Source organism: Balaenoptera physalus, assembly GCF_965194825.1.
Source record: "Balaenoptera physalus genome assembly, chromosome: 19".
Lineage (NCBI taxonomy): Eukaryota > Metazoa > Chordata > Mammalia > Artiodactyla > Balaenopteridae > Balaenoptera > Balaenoptera physalus.
Genome location: NC_138900.1, coordinates 50,847,294 through 50,864,008, shown reverse-complemented (window position 1 = coordinate 50,864,008; position 16,715 = coordinate 50,847,294). Strand labels below are relative to the sequence as shown.

At 37.8% G+C, this 16,715-nt stretch overlaps 2 protein-coding genes across 4 annotated transcripts in view; both read right to left on the bottom strand.

The window, feature by feature from the left end:
- Positions 1–3,421, bottom strand: part of NFAT5 (nuclear factor of activated T cells 5) — a gene marked incomplete at its 5' end in the record, with an annotated part of 220,110 nt that extends 216,689 nt beyond the window's left edge. For both annotated transcript variants that reach the window (XM_082436144.1, XM_082436147.1), the window contains 2 exons: positions 2,906–2,927; positions 3,341–3,421. In XM_082436144.1, coding sequence (XP_082292270.1) covers positions 2,906–2,927; positions 3,341–3,421 — 103 coding nt within the window. The remainder of the gene's footprint in view (positions 1–2,905; positions 2,928–3,340) is intronic.
- The window catches only part of CYB5B (cytochrome b5 type B), a 33,637-nt gene continuing 18,365 nt past the window's right edge, over positions 1,444–16,715 (bottom strand). The window contains exons 4-6 of one of the 2 annotated variants that reach the window (XR_014256454.1): positions 8,297–8,325; positions 2,906–5,302; positions 1,444–1,543 (exon numbers count right to left, since the gene is read on the bottom strand). Coding sequence is in view for 1 of the 2 variants with exons in the window: in XM_082436171.1 (XP_082292297.1) it covers positions 5,212–5,302; positions 8,297–8,325 (120 nt within the window). In the remaining variant the exon portion in view is untranslated. Of the gene's footprint in view, positions 5,303–8,296; positions 8,326–16,715 lie in introns of both variants that reach the window. The other variant, XM_082436171.1, reaches the window with a different exon arrangement.

The following is a 16,715-nucleotide window of genomic DNA, read 5'->3' as shown; positions in this document are numbered from 1 at the left end:
TGCCACCTCCTTTTCTGAAAAACTTCAATGAGGAAACTAGAAAAAAAAGATCCCAAAAGTAAGCTTCTCTAAAGAAAAATGAAATTCAGGCACCCGGGTTTAAAAATTTTTCTCTTTCCAGGTCCATGGTGCTTCTAAAGTTAACACCAATGTTTCAGTCACAGATTAGAACCAGGAACAAACAGTAGGAAACTGCTCTGAGACTGGCACTGATGAATCAAAAATGCCACTTGTCACACTTGTAACAAACATTTGTATTTGCATTTGTTTCTTAATTTAAGGTAAGGTGTTTCTTACCTTAAATTTACATAATTGAAATGACAATCTTCGACCTCAAGTTTTCAGGAATCAACCAGGATTTGTCAAGTGCCTGCTAAATACTCAGCATCAGGAAGAGTGATGTGAATTATTATGACTGAAGGTTAAACATTAGATTCAAACACTAGTAATAAGAATGGGACTTTCCTTTCCTGTTAGTAATCCTCAATTCACGTGATAGTGAAATAACCAAGCCCTAAGGAACGACGTCTCATTGGTAATGTTAGAAGGCTATCAGTATGTTTTAAAGGTAATTATACAAATGGTTTATTTACCTTGTTTTATTAACATAGTCACTAGAACTTCGATCTCAATGTTTAATTTTCCCCAACAGTTTAGCTGTTTCCAAGAAAAACAACCATTTGAAGACTGGCATTACAGATAACAACATATTATTACCTTGAACTGGCTTCTCTTTACCAGATGGTTTCAGTAAAAACAGAACTCCCAACCTGTCTACCGGGTTGCCACTTCATATCCGTTAATACAGCAAAAGTCTTGATTTCTGCCTCTCAGGATTATCTAATGCGCAACTCACGTCAAGGAAAGAGCAGCAGTAAGAATCCTGAAAAACTGCATAACTCCCCATCTAGTTATACTAAACCCAGTAGTAGCATAGATATAGGTGACTTTTATGCTTCTCAAATTCTTTTCTCCCAGAACACCTGAGAATTACAGAACCAACATTTCTACTTTAAAAAAAAAAAAAAAATTTTTTTTTTTTTTTTAAATAACTGTAGGGATTTCCCTGGTGGCGCAGTGGTTAAGAATCCGCCTGTCAATGCAGGGGACACGGGTTTTAGCCCTGGTCCAGGTCGATCCCTGGACGTGGAGCAACTAAGCCCGTGAGCCACAACTATGGAGCCTGCACTCTAGAGCCCACGAGCCACAACTACTGAGCCCACGTGCCACAACTACTGAAGCCCGCGTGCCTGGAGCCCGTGCTCTGCAACAAGAGAAGCCACCGCAGTGAGAAGCCTGTGCACTGCAACGAAGAGTAGTCCCCACTCACCACAACTAGAGAAAGCCCGCACACAGCAATGAAGACCCAATGCAGCCAAAAAATAAAATAATAAGAGCAAAGCTAAATAAATGTAAAAAGAAAAAAATAACTGTAGTCAGGGAGAGAAAAAGAAAACAGTATCTTTATTGTGTGTAGTTCTAACAAACATTCACTGTGTGCACATTCCAGCAGAAAGAGACAAAGATCTTTGTTCAAAATATGCTGAAATAAAATAGGTAAACAAACTTCATTACTGAATACACAAAAGGAATGTTAATATTACTCGCTCAGAGGGTGAAGTCAAAAGGAAATTAAATAATCATAATAATGTTTTGCCTAAATAGCAAATGTAGAATATAGGTGTAGGCACAAAGCAGCTCCTAAAATTCATGAGTGGGATGCTAGATGTAGGGTAGGTGACTTGACAAATACCTCTCTACTTCTTGAAACCTCCCTTTGAGATCACCCCCGCAAATTCCAAACCCAAGCTCTTCCAGGGCACAACCATCAAATGTGACTAAACTTCCCATTACTTCTGTGGTATTTGGCAAAAGAACGAGATGGTTAAAAAAAAGAAGAAAAAAAAAAAGATCAATCTCCTGTTGAGACAAGACATGTCTGAATCCATTCCTCCTGGAGAAGGAAGTAATGAACATTCAAGTTCTGCGTTTCTAAAATGGAATTTCATCAGATAGGTATCACTTAAGATTTTGAGCATGAGATACTACGTAAGTAATGATATATCTGGCCTGTAAAGCATTTTTCACTGCTCCACTTGGGAACTGAGTATATACTCAACAATGTTCTTATTTCACAACGTGTGGATTTGTGACAACGGCTGAAAGAACTTTACGGCTCAAATTATAGGTTCCAATGGATTTTTGTTGCTGCTTAAGTGGTCAAATTAGAACTAAACACAGTATAAACTTTATCTGTACCACTTTCCTGTCTTTACAAATGTTAAGTCATTTGGAAAGCAAAACCAATTCCTGAGAGACAGGGGCAGGAAATTTTGGGACCCAGCACTAACATCCCTATTTTGGGGGCACTAATTTCCCCTCATCTCCTCCTCTTGTGCTCTCCAGCCATTATGTGTACAGTTTGGTGAGCGGCAGCAATGAGCCTTCCTTGGGAATAAACAACCGAACACCCCAGAGACATCCCAGGAGGCCCGGCTGGCCAACAGGGACTGGCTCCACTGTCTCTCCAGAGGGGTTTTCAGGACCCACCAATGTCGAGACTGTTTTGAGAATTCCTGTCTACTTCTTAAAACAAAAGTCCTTTTTGATGGATTCGGCTAACATACTATATTACTTTATTGTTTAGAAAAGAACCTCTGCAAATTCACACAAGCTCTACCTGGTTGTTTATGTAGGCAGCAGAATAATAGTAAATGGACCCAAAAGTGGTTTTTATAATACAAAGTGACATGATATTAGCAGGAGATCAAAAGAAGCCCTGGGTATTGGATGGATTTCATGGATGGTTGAGACAAAGTCTGAAAATCTTTTCCTCTGGCTCTGAACAAAAACAAGTCCAGATATAAACAGGAAAAGACAACCAATATGAAATAGAAAAACATACCTTTTGCAGTGGTCTTTACCCTAAAAATATCAAAAAAAACACAAATTTTACTTAAGAATATCGTTCTTTAACATTTCTTCTAAGCCAGATGTTTTTCATTCAATTTTGGGGACTGCCAACGCACTTTTAATTGACCCAAGTTATCTTCTGGCTTAGTTTTAGCTTGAATGTTCCCTTTCCAGCTCCTTAATACTCCTTTGTTCTTCTTCTCTACCCCAGTGTGGGCCCATGTGATCATGCAACTTAATGATTACAGCAATTATATACCAATTCTTATTCAAGGCAACCCTTCCTTGCCTTCCTGGAGGAGCATCAAGTCACACCACCTCTGTTACACAATAACCAAAGATTTTTCTTTCAATAAATTGTCTTACAGTGGCATCTTATAATACATACAAAACATTTTCTAAAGATATAAGTTTTAGGGACTTCCCTGGTGGTCCAGTGGTTGAGGCTTCGCCTTCCAATGCAGGGGGTGCAGGTTCGATCCCTGGTCGGGGAGCCAAGATGCCACATGCCTTGCGGCCAAAAAACCAAAACATAAAACAGAAGCGATATTGTAACAAATTCAATAAAGACTTTAAAAGATGGGCCACATCAAAAAAAAAAAAAAAAAAAAAGATATGTTTAAAAAATTTACCCATATCCCTGACATATAAAAGTCAGCCAGAAAGCCCCTAAAATTTCTCCATAATGTCATAACCAAGTGTGCGATTAGCAGGTTGACATGATTTTTACAAACTGTGAATTCATTCAACTGCTAAATCACAGGATACAAGACCTGGGTTGAACTTTTTCTTAAACAGTTTGCATGGGCAGACACTGGTGTGCTGTGTAGCCTCCTGTCCTGTCAAGTGCCTGGCAAGCAGGAACAGGGGAGGATGCTGAGCAGTGCCCGTGGTCCTTCCGGAACCACGCTGCTTCCTGCTGCATGTGACGATGGCTCAGAGTAGACTGGTCATCCTCAAAGGATGGGGAGAAAAATCACCACAGTTGTCGGCAGAAAACCCCCAGCAGACGGTCTCCTCAGGTGCTTCCACGGGGGCGGAAAAAGCAGTCAAATACACCAGAGCAAGTCCGAATCAAGGAGAAACAGTAACATAACTCTAAATAATAACCTACTCCTCAATGAAACAGTCATCTGAGAAAAAAAAAAAAAATACCAGTTTTTTATTCTCAATGGAAAAAACAACAAAACCACAAATTGGAGCCATGGAGGTAAAATACACATGAAATGGAAAACATTCTCTTGTCCTGATCTTCCCCCTCTGAATGCCGCTTTACCATGGGAGTTATTTTACTGGGGCAAACAGAAGATTAAATACTGTACCTTTGATCAATTTGGAGTCTCTTACTTCTGTAAAAAGGGGAATAAAAAATTACCAGTTGATAAACAAAAAAAGAGCAAAATCCTTTAACAAAACTGTAAAGCTCTAAACACATACTTATAAATTTATATTTTACCAATACAAGATGGTAAAGGGTTTAAAAAAAAGAAAAGAAAAAAAGATGGCTAGGAACTGGTGCCAAAGTAAAGGATAAAGTTTTTTGGTGCCTTTTCTAAACTCCTGTCCTAAAAGTAGTGTTTTTCAATATTTTTCAAAAAGAAAGATTACCATGAATTCACTCTATCATCCCAATTCATCTCTTCCTCTCCCTGTTTCTCTCCACTCCCCATAAACAAAAGGGAAGCAGAGTTCTGCCCAGCACCATTTGGTGGCCTTAGGAGGTGGCAAGGGCTCCCTGCTACACTCAGTCTTAACAAATATAAACAAGGAACAAGATCATTCTGCAGTTGTGTTTTAAGTCGCAGGTGTGCAACCTGACTTCATGAATTAAACCTCTTATGATAAATAATTAAGTCATAATTTTTAAAATAATATTTACTTAAAAGAAAAAGGGAAAAAGAAAAGCTTCAAAACCAGACTGTGATGTCCTATTAAGTATGTCTAATGTGCATTCAAAGTACTGGAAAGCAGGCAATTTTACCAAAGGGCAATGTCACTAGGACACGTAGACTATAATTATAAAAGAAAGTTTTGAAACATAAAGGTGCTCGTGGAAAAGAGTAAAGAGAGGAAACAAAGGCAAGGACACAATGAGCAGGTGTTTTGAGAATAAGGCTCTGAGAAATGACTTGGACACTGGCCCCAGGGCTGAGGTGGATGTCTGGCCAACAGTCTGGGGTCCGAGGGAGAAGAATACAATTGGCAGGATTCGAGAAGAGGGCACCGCTGCAGCCTCCAAACAAGTGTCTAGTTCTCACTCCCAAGTGGATGTGCTTTCCAGATTTCAACAAGGTCTCCTCAGGAGGACTTGCTCTCCGCCGTGTAGTAACGATACAGAAAACCTAAGAGAATAGCACCTACGATGGGGAAGATCCAATACGACCAGTAGCTAGACGTTTGGGGGGGGAGGGGGGAGAAGCAATAAAATCGTGAACATTTCATACCAAATGTTCCCTATCTTTCAACATTCACATTTTAGTATTTTAAACATTTTCCACATTTTAATATTTTTATAGCAAAGAATTTTATTTGGGGAAATAAAAAAATCCAAAGATCTGGACTGAAGTTAAACAATAATTTTAAAAGGATTAAAAACGGAATGTATGGTATAATACCAAAAAAATATATACATACACACCTAAGTATATATGTTTTCACAAAGACATAAAGTGGTTATTTCTGGGTTATGGGATTATGGAGAGCTTAAATTTTTCTTTATGCTTTTTCACATATTCTACAATTAACATCTTTAAGCAGGAAAAAGCCACCATTTTATGTATATAATTATAAATTTAGAACCAATGATACCTAATACAACTGTTGACGATATTACATCTGCCCCACATGTATTTTTAAAATTTAATCCTCACAACAATCCTATGAAATAGGTATTATTAGTCTCATTTTATATATGAAATACAAGCTTTGCACCCAAAATCACAAAGGGAAGTTGGTCAAGCAGTCTAATTCCTATCCTGATTCCCATCCTCTTAATCCCTACTTAAGTTCAGACACTAATAAGGACACACACACATGCACACACACAACATACTGATAGTTCTAATAAAGTTAAATAAATGGTAGTTGGCTTAAAAAGTCCTGTAAGAAACTTTCCTCAGAGTTTCAGGACAGTCATTATTCTCCTTAAAATAATCCTTCCTGGGGATTCCCTTGGCGGTCCAGCGGTTAAGACTCTGCGCTTTCACTGCGGTGGCCCAGGTTCAATCCCTGGTTGGGGAACTAAGATCCCGCAAGCCACACAGCTGAAAAAAACCTTCTTCTCTAACAGAGCTTATTAGTACTGCTGGTTTGAAGTTCTAATTCTTCCGTGATCCAAATGACCTGGCCGCCCCTCCACTATGACATACGCAGTCTAGGTATTAAAAGGCTCTGAAGCCCAAAAAACCAGCTGAGGCTCAACAATAAAAATGATTCTCTTTGCCTAAACATGTCTAGCACTTTGTACATTTAAGTATGGCAGAAAGCTGTTCTGGACAAGTTTAGAATGTCAGCCAGGCAGCTTTGTTTAAAGACACAAGCAAGTTGGTCAGTATGTACAACAGCAATATGGCACAGGGAAACTTAAAAAAGTAATCTCCCCAGAAGAGTAATGAATTCAGGTATCTTCCAGAACAGCCACAAGGGACAAAAGAGTTCAAAACACGGAAGATAAAGTCTACAGTGCACAAGACTGAGAATGGTTGACCACCAATCCTCATATAATCCTTTGTAACTTTACGGCCACTGAGAACAGAACCAGAGGAAATGCACCTATACTGCACCAAAGGAGATACAGGTTCAACGACAACTTCCTGGACATAGACAGAACTCTCTTCATTCAGATTTATTCAGGTTATTGCACATAGTTGTGACTCAGTTATTTTTATTGCTTTGAAGTATTCCACTATATGAATATCCCAGAATGAATTCATTCATTTTACTAATGAATGGCTATTTGGGTTGTTTCCAATATTTTAATATCTTGAATAATGTTGCTATGAGCATTCTAGTACGTGTTCACTGGTATACTTGTACACACATTTCTCTTGAGTATGTATATATCCCTAGAAATGGAACTGCTGGGTCAGAAGTTATTATATTGTCAAATTTACTTGATAATGCCAAATTGTTTTCCACAGGGATTGTACCCATTTACATCTCCCTAAGACCCTAAAGAGGGCCTAAGAATATTGGTAATACACTTCCTAAACAACTCCTCTTATTTTGAGAACTTTAAAAAATTTTCGCCAATCTGGCAGGTGTGAAATATACCCCATGATTTTAATCTGCATCTCTCTGATGACAAATGAAATTAAACCTTTTTTTTCCCATATGCTTATATTTGTGCTTCCTCTTCTGTAAGGTGCTTGTTTAAGTCTTTTTCTCATATTCTACTAAGTTATTTTTTAATTTATTTGTAAAAATTCTTCATGTATTCTACACAGTAATTTTTAATCAGTTTTAAGTGTAGTGTAAGTCTACTGCAAGTTTATGGCCTGTATTTTCAAATTCTTTATGGAGCTTTTGGCTGAGCATAAATCCTTAATATTAAGAAAGCTGAATTTACTAACAGTTTCCTTTAATTTCCACTTTTTAAAAATATTCTGTCCGTCACCTCAAACAAAAAAGACATGGTACTTTTACGGGGAAAAAAGACACATTTTCTCTCTCTCTATGAAATGCTTTAAGTGGGATCTCAGAAAGATAAAATAGCTCTATATAATCTCTATAAATTTTTACAAGCCAAGGATTCTACAGTTATCTCAAGTAGAGACACTTAAGGGATGATAAATGTATACCTTTCAGGGCTAATACTACTGTGTTAGTAACATTACTGCAAGGGATAAGTAAACCTTTGAGAAAACACACATTCCTGAACATGACTGCAATACACAATTTTTTTCTTCTGTAAAATGTAATAATACATTTTTACATTTATTATTACATTTATAATATGTAAGGTAGGTGCAGAGTGGTTGTGAGGATTAAATGAGATTAGAGAGTGGTTGTGAGGATTAACTGGGATTAAGTTTTTAGTGGAAGTTGTATAGCTTGGCTGAGCTGCAGAGACTGTGGGCCTGAATTAACAGTAGTACTTGTCCATGCATACTTACCTCTTACTACACGTGATTCTAATTTATGTCACAACAAGATTTAAAAATTACTCAAGGCAAGAACTTTGTTGAGATTACTCAAGATGACTAAAACTGTAAAAATTAATTTTGCTAAAGCTAAGGAACTACTGAATTTGCAGTAATTGTGACCAAAAAAGAATGAGCTGTCAAACTGTACTCTAAGTTATGTTTCACATGTATATTTATGGAAGAACCTCTTTGCCACACAGTAAGTTGAGCATAAGGAAATCTATTAAGGGAATACCAACCTTTTGCACGTATTATTTTTCGGAGGGTCCTGAAGAAGATGCATGTTCAAAAACAAACAAACAAACAAACAAGATTAACACAGAGTATATAAATCTCGAATAGTCATGCAAACTCTGAAGCTAATAGAACTTCATCTTTCATGCAATTTGATGTTTACAAATCCATCTGCGATGGGAGGACTAGGAATTCTTTTTCTGATAATATACTGGTATTCCCTAGTAAAGAACCACTAATGAAAGCGTAGAGAAATGACCTAAACTCATTTTATTTGTAAAAATCAAACAAACAAAAAAAGCCACTGGTACAAACTATATTGCAATGAATTAATTTGCAGTCACAATGGTAAGCCTGGTTCACTGGGGCTTGCCACTGGCAGTAGCTAAGATCACATTTTGTGAAAACACATTTAAAAAATAAAAACTTCTGTCTTGTAACATAGAGATCAACTGGGAAATGCTCAAAAGCATGCAGATGACTGCTTTGTGGCTTAGAGAAGTGAACTGCTTTACTCTCTGAAATCATAATAATTAAGATTAGAGACCTTAGGGCTTATTTCACAATGAAAACAGCAAGAATGGAGTTAGAGGAAAGAAAATACCAAAATAACCTTAAAAACAAAAATTTGGCAGTAATAAGTAACGAGGTATTTATACATGCGACAACACTGATGAACCTTAAATGTTACGTGAACTGAAAGAAACCAAAGACCATGTATTATATAAAGTCCATTTACATGAAATGTTCAGAATAGGCAAACTGAGAGGCAGAAAAGTAGATTGGTGGTTTCCTAGGGCTGAGAGAAGAGGAGCTGGAGGGAAATGGAAAATGACTGCTAAAGGTTACGTGGTTTCTTTTTGGAGTGATGAAAATGTTCCAAAATTAATTTGTGATTATGGTTGCACAGCTCTGAATATACTAAAAACCCTTGACTTATACATCTTAGGTGAACTGGATGGCATGTGAATTATACCTTAATAAAGCTGATACTAAATTTTTAAATTCAATTTATGTAAATAACAAATGAAGTTATGGATTTCATTAATCAGTTGTATAGTACAGAAAAGCCTGCTAACTTACTGCCACAGGACAATAACCCATTAGCGTAAGTTACTGCTGCCCGAAAGATCATCTCTGCCAATATGCAGTAATATGCCAGGGTATGGACACATAACTACAGACTGCAGTAACCTCCGAGATTCCCAAAAACCCTACATACATACTGGCCTAGATATTTTAGAGCAGACCATGAGGTAAGTTTTAATTTCATATATCCAAAACATTGTCATGCAAATGAATAACATGCCCCAAACCTGAAAGAAATCGCCTATAGGCAAGTAAAACTTCTAATAAAAAGTTTTAGATAAATCCTATTAATATACTACTACACTTCTTTGAGACCCCGATGATAACAATCTGGGACATTTCTCCTTGAATAGAATGAGTCAGGCTAGCTAAAACATGTTACGGTCAATCTTTGAGAAATACAGCAAGTGTTTTGCAGATTTGGAAGGCTGGGGTGGTAATGACGGTTGTGTGTGCATCTCACAACGTTGCCTTTTTAAAGCTTTTTTTTTTTTAAACTAATTTATTTATTTATTTATTTTTGGCTGCATTGGGTCTTTGTTGCTGCGCACGGGCTTTTCTCTAGTTGTGGCGAGCGGGGGCTACTCTTCGTTGCGGTGCACGGGCTTCTCATTGTGGTGGCTTCTCTTGTTGTGGAGCATGGGCTAGGCGCATGGGCTTCAGTAGTTGTGGCACGCGGGCTCTAGAGCTCAGGCTCAGTAGTTGTGGCGCAGCGTCTTAGTTGCTCCGTGGCATGTGGGGTCTTCCTGGACCAGGGCTCAAACCCGTGTCCCCTGCATTGGCAGGCGGGTTCTCAACCACTGCGCCACCAGAGAAGCCCAACGTTGCCTTTTTAAATATTCCACTACAGTAGCCAAGAAATAATTGAATTCTATCAAGAAAATTCCATGGTCTTTTATGCTTTCTTTATCCACACATATACCAATGATTTTATGAAACAAAAAATGCAGACTTAGTATTAAAAAAAAAAAAAGCAGAGGTAATCTGAAAGGCTTATGTGAAAGCGAAACGGAGTAATATACGTATTATGATGTTTAATCTATAACCACATTAAATCTGTTAGTTCATATAAATGGATTCCCTAGATTTCAGTTTTTAGCCTCTTTTACAACCAAAAGCACTGCTGTGTGCTAACTAGACTGAGCCTCAGACAACATAGTAAGCAAGTGAGAGAAGAAAGAGAGGGGGAGAGAGAGAGAGACCAGACGAATCAAGACCGTAATATACTGAAATTGTAATAGTTCCTAGTAAGCAATAAAAATTTTAAAATATACATGGTTTCCTTCCTTCCTTCCTCCCTGCCTCCCTCCCTCTCTTTCTTTTAACTAAGTACCTCAACCCCTGTTTTAAGAGCAATCTAGGAAAGAAAAGAGAAGGAAGCTTATCCTCTTTAGAATACCAAGAGCCAAATAAATGCCAAAGTGACTCCGCTTTTAATCAACTATAAACGAAAGAGTTTTTTAAGGCACTGCTCTTGTAGCCAAGTGTCTCAGCCAAGTTTGGAAAGAAGCCAAATAAGTTATTTTTAATTTAACAAAATTAAGAAGAAAAGGGTTCGATTAACACAAAACCTTCCTTCATCTTCACCCTGCCATTCTCTCCGTGCACAGCTCCCCTGTTCTCATTTCCACTCCAGAGCTCTGTGCTGAATCTAACAGATGCTTAGGTGAAATTCCTACAGTTTATGATTGACTTTAATTTACCCCTGTGGGTGTTCAGGCATATCTTGGCTGGTTATGTTCTTGCCCACATTTTAATTTACATGCAAGATTGGTCAGGAGAAGTGACTTCTCTCTATCTTTGGCATGGATAGTAGTAATTGCAATACTATATGATTTTAGTTACAAGAGAGCAGTTCAAATCCAGAGTTCTACCAAAAGCCTTACCAAGTGATTAATATGCATGCTTCTTTATTCTCCAATGAGTCTGGAATCCACTTCCAAACAACCAGATTGCTTTAAGTCTACTCTGATTTTAGTCCAAAATTAACGGAAATCAACTGTTTAAATACGGTGGTTCCTAAAGTTCAAGATTCATTAAGCCTTTAATTCCCTCATAAAATAAATAAGTAAATAAATATATTTATATACATACAAATACTAACATGGACTTTGTAGGACAAGAGGAAATATTTCATAATATTTGAGTAACCTTTTTATTAAAGCTGATTATAACTGAAATTATGTCTAATATCCTCAAGCTCAATGATAAATCAGTTTCCTCACCTGTGAACTGAAAGGCTCAAATCAGATGAACCTGAATTCTAAAGTCATATTCAATTAACTCAACACAATTTTCCGACCCAAGGGCATTTTAGCAAAACCTACAAGAGCAGACTTCTAAAGATTAGAGAGAAGTTAATACCATTCTCCCACGTCCAAGAAGGAAGACTGAAGGAGCACAACCACACAGAGATGTTTCTGTTTTCCAGCACGTACGTAAAGATGTGTTCTTCCAGATACTCTCCCGAGAGACAGTGTGCCATGAGCACTAACCCTCGCTGATGTGGTTAAAAGAATGACAAAGAAATGTCATAATTGGCAAACATACGGGAAGGGATTTGGGGGTCAGTGGGGGGTGATTTCACTATGAACCCTGTTTATGAAAAAACATGGGAGGAGGGCTTCCCTGGTGGCGCAGTGGTTAAGAATCCGCCTGCCAATGCAGTGAACACGGGTTCGAGCCCTGGTGCGGGAAGATCCCATATGCCATGGAGCAACTAAGCCCATGCGCCACAACTACTGAGCCTGCGCTCTAGATCCCACGAGCCACAACTATGGAGCCTGCGAGCCACAACTACTGAAGCCCACGCACCTAGAGCCCGTGCTCTGCAACAAGAGAAGCCACCACAATGAGAAGCCCACGCACCGCAATGAAGAGTAGCCCCCGCTCGCCGCAACCAGAGAAAGCCCACGTGCAGCGATGAAGACCCAACGCAGCCAAAAATAAATAAATAAATAAATAAATTTATTAAAAAAAAAACATGGGAGGAGAACACATGCTTAAGGAATGGCGTACTTTGTCACCAGAACATAAACGTAGGAAACAATGCGCCAAAATTATAGTTATGATGCATTCAAACATATAGACAGAGCGTTATGTGTATCTTCAGCCTAAACAGTTTATACTTAGACTTTCAGAGGTTTAAATAAAAGGGAAATATAAGGTATATAAGAAGCTTATGTTTTAATTCCTAAATTGAATGTTCGCCATTCCAAGAGGATTCCAAGTATTTAAAATTGGAAGAAGTGGATTTTAAACCACAGGACACCTTCAGCAAATTTAATGAGTATTTGGGTGGTCTGGTAGTTTTTGCAGCTTTTTATTTAGAATAATTTGGTTTCTATGTGGCCAGAAACTTACGAAAAACAACTTGGGAACTTTGGGCTTCAAACACTACTGCAAAGGATTTTTCCCCCATAATACAATGGACTGTGTAACATTAGCTAACACTATGTAAATTTTAGTTTTAGGTTCATCATACAACCTAAAAAGTCTGAGTTTTGAAAGTATATGATTTCAATATTTTCATGGCCATGTGGTGTGGATCTTGAGGACAGCCTTCTCATGACGCTCTAATGTACTAAAATTTCTTTCTAGATGAGAATACAGTTTAACAATTACTGTATTGTAAAGCATAAATCCCTAGAGTCAGCTCAGTCATATAAATAATATTTCCCTGTACATAAGGGCAAATTCAAAGATGAAAAACACCTGCTAAAACAAATTTCTATACAACTCTCTCAAGAACCCATTATGATAAGATACATAAGATATCACTGAAGAAAAAAAATTAAAACACTCAGACACTAATTTACTGGGACCCAAGAAGTGAAATACTTGTTATAACACTGGAGGGCTGATTTGCAAAAGATGTTACCTTGTCCTTCCGACATCTTGCTTTGCAAAACTACACATCATTTCTAAATAAAGCATTACAAGAAGACACTAAGCCTTCAGATTCCTCAGGAAAGGGTATTTTGTCTTTCAAGAGTGATCTTGCCATTACATTCTATGCTTTATTTCAAAAGATTACGTTACAAAATACACATGTTAGGGAAAAAGAAACAGGCAACAATGAAACCACCATACAAAATTCTTTGGTAAATAGCAAGCACTACTCATCTAAAGGGCATCTGCATACCCATTTTAAACGTTAATAAATTAGGTTGTAGATATGATAGGAATATTTAACAATTCTTAAAAGGAAATTTTTAGTATGGTGCAACCAACTAACTACATTACATAACTATAAAGCATGCATTCTTTTTAGTTTCCCTCCCATAAAAGAGAAGGTAAACTGAATGCTATGTATGTATAATACTTTACATACATGTAATAGAAAACTGTATAACAAAAGTCTGTAGCACCTGGGAGAAAAAAATGTATCTGCCTTTAAATGCAAGTTATAAATTGCTTCTAACACAGATGGAGTTCACTAAATTTCAAAAGTTAAATTTTTTAAGTTAAAAAATGAAGTTTAAGAAACACGTTAAGGGACTTCCCTGGTGGCGCAGTGGTTAAGAATCCGCCTGCCAATGCAGGGGACATGGGTTCGACCCCTGGTCTGGGAAGATCCCACATGCCGCGTAGCAACTAAGCCCGTGTGCCACAACTACTGAGCCTGTGCTCTAGAGCCCGTGAGCCACAACTACTGAGCCTGTGTGCCACAACTACTGAAGTCTGCGTGCCTAGAGCCTGTGCTCCTCAACGAGAAGCCACCACAATGAAGAGTAGCCCTTGCTAGCCACAACTACAGAAAGCCCGTGTGCAGCAACGAAGACCCAACGCAACCAGAAAAAAACCAAAAAAAAAAAACCCAAAAATAACCATGTTAAGCCTTTATAGAGACAATCTTACTTCCTTAAAAAAAAGAAACAGATCAAATCCTGTTATAGCAAATGTCATCTCATCAAAGCTTTTGTCTATGGAATACTAAGTATTAAAGAGAATGAGAGAGATCTTTATAAATTGATAAGGAACAATCACTAAGATAAAATTTTTTAGTAGAAAGAAGCAAGGGGCAGAACAGCACCTATGAGATGTTTAAAGGAAGGGATGGTTGGTCTGTCTACTGATCAATCAGTCTATCTATCCATCCATCCACCTATTTATATGTATGTATGCACAGAATCTCTTTGGAAGAGTAAACAAGAAAATGGTAGCTGGTTACCTCAGGAGAAGGGGAACTGGGAGACAGAGTTGGCGATGGCAGTCATTTTTATAGTACACTTTTTGTACTATTTGAATTTTTAACCATGTACACCATAAACTACCCATTCAAAAAAGTTAAATGGAAAAATGGTCAGGTTATTGGGTCTATGCACTGTAATGAGATTTGACTAGTGAAGCAGTTTAACTGTCACCTAGATAATATCTGTTGAATAAATGAATGAAATGGTGCCACTTTTTTTAGTCAGGTTAGCATTTGTATGTTCCTTATCTCCTGAACTGAAGGTAGACTGAGTGATAAAAATGTTAACCAAGAAGTAAACCCATAATCCAAAGAGAGACCTCATGGACCACAAATGTGTCTAGGTTACTTTAGCACAGTAGGCAGGCAGGCAAACTGGCACAGAAAACACTGTTTCTAAGGTGAGTTTCCATAACCCAAAGCAGACCAGAAAAGTGTTAACTTAAGTATGAATGGAAGATTGATGGCTCTCAGCATGGGGACTAATCCAGCCAGGTAGAGATTTAGAGACAAAAAGGTTTTTTAATTCTAGTTAGTTATCTTTGACTGAAGCAGGTAAGAAAAACATCTGTTGCCAGATCTGTAGTTTTTAAGCTTTTAAGTTTTAGTACTGTAACAAACATTTCAGGGTCTTGAACCTCAGGCATTATCAGTCTAACAAGGAAACAATGGTGACCATCAATTATTTATTTACTCATGTCATAGCAAAAGCAGTATGAAAGGTAGTTTCCAAAATACTGGGAAAAAGTTTCTGATTTACACTCTAGAATAGCATGTTTTGGGTGTTTTTTTTTTTTTAAAGTTTTTTTGAGGGGGTGGGGAGGTAGTTTCAGGCAGGGAAGAGACATGGAGCTTGGAGCTGTGGAGGGAGGAGAGAAGCAGAAAAATAAAGGAAGAATGAAAATGAAAACTGTCGCATAAGGCAGAAGACACCTCTTAATTAGGCATTAAAAAAAAAAAAAATCACTTCCTCACAGAGGTTCTGAAACCTTAACCAAAAGAAAGTATTAATGAAATGAACTTTACATTTACTTCTTCATGGTGAATGTAAAAAAAAATAAGAAAAGAGACACCTGCAGCCTAGACACAGAAGTGCCTCTTTAAAACCCATGTAAGAAATAAACGTGAAGGATCAAGAATTTCTTCCTGGAACTAAAATCAGGCTGGACTATAGCTCAATGACAACCTATGTAGGTGGTCTTGGATCTGCCTGAAGTACAGCAGTGTGACTGGAAACACTCAATCATCAGACTCACTATTTAATGGAGACTATCCTTTGGGTATAGCAGACAAGATAAAAACAGCCTTGAAAACACTGCCTTTAATCACTCTTTAAGCCAGGCTGGGGCCAAACTACATTTGGAGACTTCTAAATTTTTACAGAATTTCACCAAATCTCACCAGTTAAAAGGGTTTCTTTTTCTTTATTTCTTACAAAAAGTCCAAGGCTCAACAGTTTTAATTTATCTGAGACATCTCTAGTTAATTCTTTGGCCTATATATAGAAGGCAGACAGCGCTTTCCACAGAAGAGAACTAAAGTTCCCTAAGTTTTCAAACAAAAAGATGGGCATGTCATTCAGCACAGTCTGGTGTTTGGCTATCTGGGTTACTTTAAGCGCAAATTCCCACCTCCAGAGATCATGAATCAGTAGTAGTAATGGCAGCCCAGGAAATATACATTTCAGAAAACACGCCAAGAGATTACAATATAGGTGGTACAAGGAATAGAATTTGAAAAACACTGCTTGCTCTCCATTCCTAAGAATGGTCCTAACTACATACTACACTACCAAGGAAGAAAAATGGCAACAAGAAGCAATTGGTAGACTTCTAGACGTTATAACTCCCCCACAATTTTATTTGTCTTAAATATAATGGGTGCTCTCACAGTGCTGTGCAGAAGTGGGTTATGCCTCCTGGATACAAGGTGCTTCTCTTGTACAAATGGGAACATCCCTTGAATCAAATGTTGACCTCTGAGAGCAATGGTTTCTGGACATGTTCAATATACCAAACAAGCCATGCTTAGTTCAAATTTTACCTTAATTACACAAGTGAAGATTCAAGAATGGATAGCACATGTGTTAGGAGGGGAGGACAAAGAAACCAACAGTGCTCACAAAGCATTTAAAGAACTAT